The 7,385-nt window shown below is 42.2% G+C and overlaps 1 protein-coding gene across 4 annotated transcripts in view; it reads left to right on the top strand.

Annotated features, from left to right (window-relative positions):
* The window catches only part of rusc2 (RUN and SH3 domain containing 2), a 46,368-nt gene extending 39,225 nt beyond the window's left edge, over window positions 1-7,143 (top strand). For all 4 annotated transcript variants that reach the window (XM_086206933.1, XM_086206934.1, XM_086206935.1 and 1 more), the window contains 6 exons: window positions 125-299; window positions 1,881-1,986; window positions 2,102-2,148; window positions 2,275-3,295; window positions 4,076-4,231; window positions 4,314-7,143. In XM_086206933.1, the coding sequence (XP_086063059.1) occupies window positions 125-299; window positions 1,881-1,986; window positions 2,102-2,148; window positions 2,275-3,295; window positions 4,076-4,231; window positions 4,314-4,521 (1,713 nt within the window). In that variant the 3' untranslated portion in view covers window positions 4,522-7,143. The remainder of the gene's footprint in view (window positions 1-124; window positions 300-1,880; window positions 1,987-2,101; window positions 2,149-2,274; window positions 3,296-4,075; window positions 4,232-4,313) is intronic.
* The last annotated feature ends 242 nt before the right edge of the window (window positions 7,144-7,385 follow it).

Below are 7,385 nucleotides of genomic sequence, written 5' to 3' on the forward strand. Positions count from 1 at the left end.
ACATATCTCTATTAAGAGAATAATGCCATTATACAATGAATAACTAAACATCTTAATCTTGGCTTGCAAAAGAAAATCACTTTCATTTCTCTCATCTGTTGTTGTTTTTGTGCAATCCTACCAGGCCAAGCTGGGTAACAGTTGGGTGAGTCCCAACGTGGGGCACCTCATTCTCAAGTACTTGTGCCCAGCACTGCACGAGGTGCTGCAGGATGGTTTAAAAGCCTATGTGTTAGACCTGATCATTGGACAGCGGCGTTGCCAGCCGTGGAGCTTAGTGGAGGCCTCCTCACAGCTGGGTAAGAACAGTAGCAAGGAATGAACTGGGGTCTTCAAAAAGAATGGGAAAATGTTTAATGATATGTTTTCCTGAGATCCAAATTTACTTTTATTGTCCATGGTTATTTACCCTGATTGTTTAGCAGATTAGCCTGCCCCAAAGGATTGTATCTATTAAACGAGTCTAAATCAGAACCAGACTTATAAAATTAACTACACAAAATAATTTCAGTTTTGTGTGAAATGCACTGAGGGGTATGCAATCTGTGGGCACAATTTAAGCCATCTATGCTGCCAACCCAACATTTTACTGTCTACAATCTACTGGGAGCTCCACATTTGATTGATAGTATAAAATGCATCAGAGTTCACACTTGATAGTTGGTTCGATGAACTTCACTGCTAAACTTGAGCTGTCTGATTTTGACATGTAGTTCCTTGTATTTGGAATTGGCAAGATAATTTTTGAGACAATGATAGAGAAGCTTCAGATAGGGGAAGAAAACATTGCCTTATTTTGAATGTGGTTAACAATCAAGGACGTCAATAAAATAAAGAAAATGTCACATTAGCCATCCATTTTCTACCGCGTATCCTGTTAAGGGTCACGGGGGGGGGGGGTGGAGCCTATTCCAGCAGCCTTCAGGGGAGAGGCGGGGTTCACCCTGGACAGGTCACCAGTCCATCGCAGGGCCAACACATAGAGACAGACAACCATTCACACTCACAGTCACACCTACAGTCAATTTAGAGTATCAATTAGCCTCGTCCCCTCTTGATGTTTTTGGACTGTGGGAGGAAGCTGGAGTACCAGAGAGAACCCACACAGGAACAGGGAGAACATGGAGACTCACACAGAAAGATCCTGAACTCAAACCCAGAGCCTTCTTGCTGTGAGGGGACAGTGCTAACCACTGCACCACCGTGCCACCCTAAGGAAAATATATTACATGAATGTATTATATCGTGATGGGGTGTCCATTGATAATGAGTGGTTCATGTGTAAGATGGACATTCACAGGATTTTAGAGCAAAATGGTCAAATCAATAGCAAGTCAATGTTGGACAGTCAAAACAACAGTTTTTTTGTTGTTGTTGTTGTTGTTCTAATCTAATACTGTCACATAGATTCTCACATGATTTCACATACCGGTAATCTTTTAATTATCTTGCCCATCTAGCTGCTTGCTGTGCTTCTGTAGAGCTCCTGGTGGGGGTTGACAAAATTGGAAGGAACACAAACGTAGCACAGCTTTAATGCAGCGCGCATGTACCAGGTGGAATCCGAGTGTTAGAGAAGTCATTAATACCAAAATGTCTTCAATACCTATCAGTGAGAGTCAAGACATGACAGTTAGAACACGGTGCTTTGATGTACATTATTTGTCTTTTTTTGCATTCATGTTTCCCTCAAAACAAACCTGTAAGAAGAGAGCCATATTTTCAAAATGCTATACGAATCAGGCTAGACAAAAACTGTTCAGATGCCCTTGCAAAATGGATATGCGGTATTATTTACAGTAGTCAGTGACAGCACTTATACAAACAACAAAGTAATGGTGGTAACTCATGTTAAGATAGTATACATTTGTGTTTGTTAGGCCCGTCCACTCGTGTTCTCCACAGCCTGTTTGCAAAGGTGAGCCAGTTTTCAGAGCTGACTAGCCCAAGCATGAGACTGAATGCCTTCATCTTTGGTCTGCTCAAGTAAGTTGGTTTATGTTAATTTTTGAGAATTTTTCATCATAGAGGTCAAGATGTTTGAGAAAGCCTAAGAATCAAATATTTCATTAACACAATAATAATTCACCTTTTATTTCAGCCTTAAGTCGTTGGAGTTCTGGTTCAATCACCTCTTCATACATGAAGGCAAGAGTCTGTGTAACCTTGATCACTTATTTCTTAATTACTTAATTTCTCACTCTCGATGAACAAGTCAGCTTAAGGGTATGAACCTTGTTATTTCTCATCTTATCCTCTGTTCTCTTCTTTCAGACATTATAGCAGCACACTACAACCCCTGGGGTTTCCTGCCCTTGTCACAGGGGGTGTGTCAGCCAGTCTTTGAGGAGCTCCTCCTCTTGCTGCAGCCTCTGTCGCTTCTCCCCTTTGACCTGGACCTGCTCTTTGAGCCACACCTCCTCCGAAAGAGCCAGGAGCACCTCAGACGCAAGGAGCAACTGTGTTCTGCAGGCCAGAGTGTCAACCAGTCAGCTTGCTCTACCTTCCAGCTGATGAGAGGATGGAGCACAACTGTAAGTGAAATGGTCAGGGACTCAAACACTGACGGGAAGAAAGAGAGGACAGGGCTAAGACGAGAGGGAACATGGCCGAGGATGGAGGGTGCAGAAGTGAAATCAGATTTGTGGAAAGGAGGAGCAACAACTGTTACCAGACAGATGATGGCGGAAGTAGGGTTCGTCAGTCTTTGCATGGAGAGGGAGATGGGTGGGCAGAGAATGAAAGGAGTTGGACAAGAGAGCCAAGGAGAGGGTGAGGATGGACAGGAAAGGGACACGAGGAAGGAAAAAGATGAGGAAAGACAGCGGCATGACAGACAGGCTGGCTGGTGGTACCAGCTCATGCAGTCCTCTCAAGTCTACATCGACCAGTCCACAGAGGGGTCAAAGTTTGTCAAGACGGAGAAGAAGAGGAAGTCGTCAGAGAGACGACAGTGCCAGCTGCCACCTGCCAGAGAGGGTGTTGTGGAGGGGGCGGAGTCTAGCCAAGATGGGGAAGGGTATAACAGCCGGAAGAGCAGCAGTAGCTCAAGTGGGGAGTCAGTGGGATCCAGGGGAAGACCTTTATGGATGGGCAGCCCACCAGAGTCTGTTGTCAACCAGAAGAAGGAGACACAATCTCTTGAAGTCACAGGGACAGGAGCTCAGGCTGCGGCGCAGGACTTCGGCCCCTCGCATGGACAGAGTTTGCGCTGGGGCAGGCTTTTTGGGTCTAGTGTTGGCTCTCCTACAAGGACGGAGGGAACTGATCAGAGGGCAAAAGCTCCAAAGACAAGGTGAGTTACTATTCTGTATTTCAATTTGTGTCAACAAATCCCATCAAATGACTAAAATAGATAATTATATGGTTAAGTAAGTTGCAAACTTTGTATTTTCATCCACTTACGACTTACTCACACACTTCATATTTACTTCTGTGAGGTATGTTGCTGCTGCACTTTCTTGTTTGGTCTTTCTTTCCATTCTGTCTTTGTGAACTGATGCTGGATGGAATCCAGGAAAAATTTCCCCAGGGGGACAATAAAAGTATATTTTAGCTTATCCAAACTCTTAATGTATGGTATTCTTCTGTACCTTAATTCAGATTATGTTCAAAAATGACCAACACACATCAGATATTATGTCAATTTCCATGAAACCAAAGTACCAAACGGGTCCATATCAGCCTCTGATGTTTCAGCCTGTAGGACAAATTAGTTGCACAAGATGCTATTGTCGGCCTATAACAGCCCTTTCATTGATAAAAGAATCCAGCGGAGTCAAATGGATATATACAATTTCATAGTTTTCTAGTTTTCAAGGACACTGAACAAAGGCCAAGTCCCATGGATTAATGGGCAAGCAGTTTTTTACAGGCATATGTTGTCGTAAACAAGTAGGATGAAGGGGTCTTGGGACTGTGTACTACAGACAAGTTGGGGGAGTTAGACAGTACTAACAGACATCGGAAATGTTTTTTTTTGGGGGGGGGGGGTCATCTTACAAGAATTAGCTGGAATTCCCTTCAACTGAAAAACTGTCTTAAAGTAGAATGTTGTGTTTTCTCTCCTTCTCAGGCCACCTTCAGGTTGGCTCGGTCTGGATCGATCTGTTCTTGGCCTTGTAGCTCAGACTATTGGAGCAGGAAGTGGAAAAAAAGCAGAACCCCCAGTTAAAACCAATCCCACCCAGACTATACCTTCATCAGTTTCTACCCAACAAAAGTCTTCATGGTAAACTTCGGTTTGTGTAACAGCTACATAATTCATTCTCTTCACTGTCTTACATATTTTCATATCATGTGTCATTCTTCAGTGAGGTGCAAGCATTGTGCCACCATATTGCCACTGAGCCCGGCCAGCTGAGCTTTAACAAGGGTGACATCCTGCGGGTCCTGTGCAAGATTGATCCTGATTGGCTGCTTTGTTCCCTGGGCTCCAGCCAGGGCTTGGTTCCCATCATCTACGTCACACTCACTAGCATGGAGGGCAGCCGCGATGCCACAGGACTCGAGCAGTGCTGAGCTTAGTTTTGAAGAGGAAACCATTCAGAAGAACATGAATTTTTGACTGCTGGTGTAGATGACTGGATGCTGGCAAGGATTCCTAAAATATGACGTCATGACATCAATGCAGGCGATGTACAGACACATGCAGGGGAAGCATGCAGGCTCAAACACAAACTCGCATCTACTTAAGTACATCTAGACACATATGCATGCATGCATACACCCATAAACCAAAAGACCAGACTAAGAAACCCAAAGACACTCCAAAGTCATTTCTCTCTGACTCTAACCATCCATCTCTCTTTTTGATCAAACGAGGGGGGGCTTCTCATATGCAACAGTATTCCCAGTATGACACCCGCCATGCCTGCTGTTCTGTAGATTCAACTCTTTGTGCCACCCTGTGAACACAGTTACTGCAACCAGTCAAGAGTTTTACGTCTTGTTGCTTACTTGGTGATGATTGTCTTTTTCATCCCTGTAGAAACCAGTGAATTTTTTGCAGTTTGATCAGATTTGATGTTGTTGACAAACAGGTGCCCATTGTCAAATTCTTTGTGCATCTTGCAGAGGTATGAATTCACATATTGTTGTCAGAGAGTAAAAATGTTTCAAGTGTTTGATTAGATGAAGGTTTCATTATCTCATTTGATCATTTTCCTTTTAGGCCCGTTTGCTTTGGAGTTGAGACAAAGGATGTCACAAGACTCAATACAAAGTCAATGCCAAAATCCTTAAACATGACACTGTTTGTTCATCTATCATACTGAAAGTACTGTAGGCACTGGAGATATCAGAAAATAGTTTGAAAGCACTAACAGAGCTCTGCCAAGGAGACGGGATAAAGAACATGAGCATATTTTTATCTAGATCACATCATAAATTGTCTTCCAACCACCGAACATTGATCAGGTCTGGATTCATAACATGATCCATACATCATGCTTAATACTTATTTCTCTAATTGAAAATACATGGCTTTTATCAAAATATGCTCACATTTTTCAGAGGTATTGATCATTGCATCAAAATAGGTCTTCTGGATGACAATATAATTTTGGGCGGCTCAATTGTCTACGAACAGACGCATGCCAGTGATCACGCAACCCAGGAAATAGTGGCAGCAAATGTAGTTGTAGCAACAGTAGTTCTGAGGTGAATTTTGAGTTTGGCATTGAATCTGATATTGAGATGCATAATTCAGTGGTATTGGTACTAACTGCCAAATTTCTGACATCCCTAGTTGATATGGCTGGATGGTCTGACAAGCAAACAGCCTCCATAGGTGGTCAAACTAATGTTTGGCATGACTAAAGTGCTGCATGTAACCCTGCAGAAATATTGGCGTGTCGCTTGTGTTTCTGCCACATCCGCATCTCGGTGCCCCTCATCACCAATGCCACAGACAGTCTGACCTGTACATATGCATTTTATCTAGCAGTGCAGACTGTTCATGCACAAATGGCTTTATTCTATTTCTTTCTTTTGAAGTTCAATGGAGTGTCTAAATGAATAGTTGCAGGAAACAAGAAGGGATGTCCAATGGAAGCAAAGCCTTGCTTCGGAGCTGTCTGGAGGTCTTTTTGAATGCGTCTTGAAATACTTAACTTGCAAAAAGAGCAGTTCAGATATTGTACATTTACACAGGGGTACCATATATCACCTTGTCTATGCCTTAAAGCGCTTTTAGAAAAGGGGGATGTTGCACTGTTGGACACTTTAAGGCTCCTAACCTCATATTTGTCCTGACATATATTTTGTATATGCTTTGGTGACTCTATTTTCCCCACATTAACAAATTTTGACCTCTGGTGAATGTGATGTGCAGAAATAGAGATCTAAGGTGATATTTTTTGAAGCTTAAAGGGAAAGGGAAACCCCAACACATTTTTGTGATGGCTGGATATTCTTGTGCTAGTACGATCACCTATGATGCCCAGGTGTAAAATGTGGCCTTAGGTTCAAAATGGGTTGAGGAAGAATAGAGTCCAATGTCAAAGTATCACACAATATGATATCGTCAAATGTACTTTTATTAGATAAGACTGCTTGTGCAGTTTTGACATACATAAGATAATTTTACCATTTTGTTGCATTATTGTACAGTTTTTATTTTATTTAAAACATTAAAATTCAATAAAAACTATTTAATATTTCATTTGCATTAAAATGTAAATATATTTAAATTAGTCAGTAATTAATTTCTGCCATAGAGCTCTATGTATGAATGTTATTAATACATTTTTATGTGACAAACAGGAAGTGAGTATAAGCTCTAATTCCAACATCCTAATGACAATAATGCACATGGCCATAGCCTGTCTGATCTTCAGTCCTCCAGGCAGTTTGCTGTTCATTGACATCCTGAAATCAGCACCCAGTAGTGATTAAAGCTGAGACGGGGAGGCTCCAGGGGCAGAGGCAAACACAGTTGGTCATGATCGATGAACTCAAATGTTGGATTTGAAGTGTAAAAAAGGATTGTCTTTGCTTTGTCTCTCCCTGCTGCCTCTGTCCTGTAAATACCATCAGCATCAGTGACACTGCTCCTCTCTTTGTGTCCAGGCTACTTGACGTGTACTTATGGCATTATCAAACTACTACTATGGCTATTAAATGACAAAGTGCACATGTGATCACAAACTTGTGTGGCTCATTCGTCTTTATTGTTGGTGCAGCATGCCTGAAATATAGATTATTCTGCTACCTGTGGGTCGCTAGTCAAATGATGCGTTTTTTTGTCACCAGATGGTGCTGTTGTTTCAAAAGAAGATGAGTGACTTCCTAAGTGATGATACTGTAGTGCAGTGATTTTCAACCTTATAAAGCCTGAAACACCATCATTTTATTTGGGTGGGACCCATAGAGAAGACCCCAAA

The sequence above is a fragment of the Aulostomus chinensis genome, chromosome 6 (assembly GCF_037954235.1).
Source record: "Aulostomus chinensis isolate RoL2024-O1b breed Wild chromosome 6, RoL_Achi_v1.0, whole genome shotgun sequence".
NCBI lineage: Eukaryota > Metazoa > Chordata > Actinopteri > Syngnathiformes > Aulostomidae > Aulostomus > Aulostomus chinensis.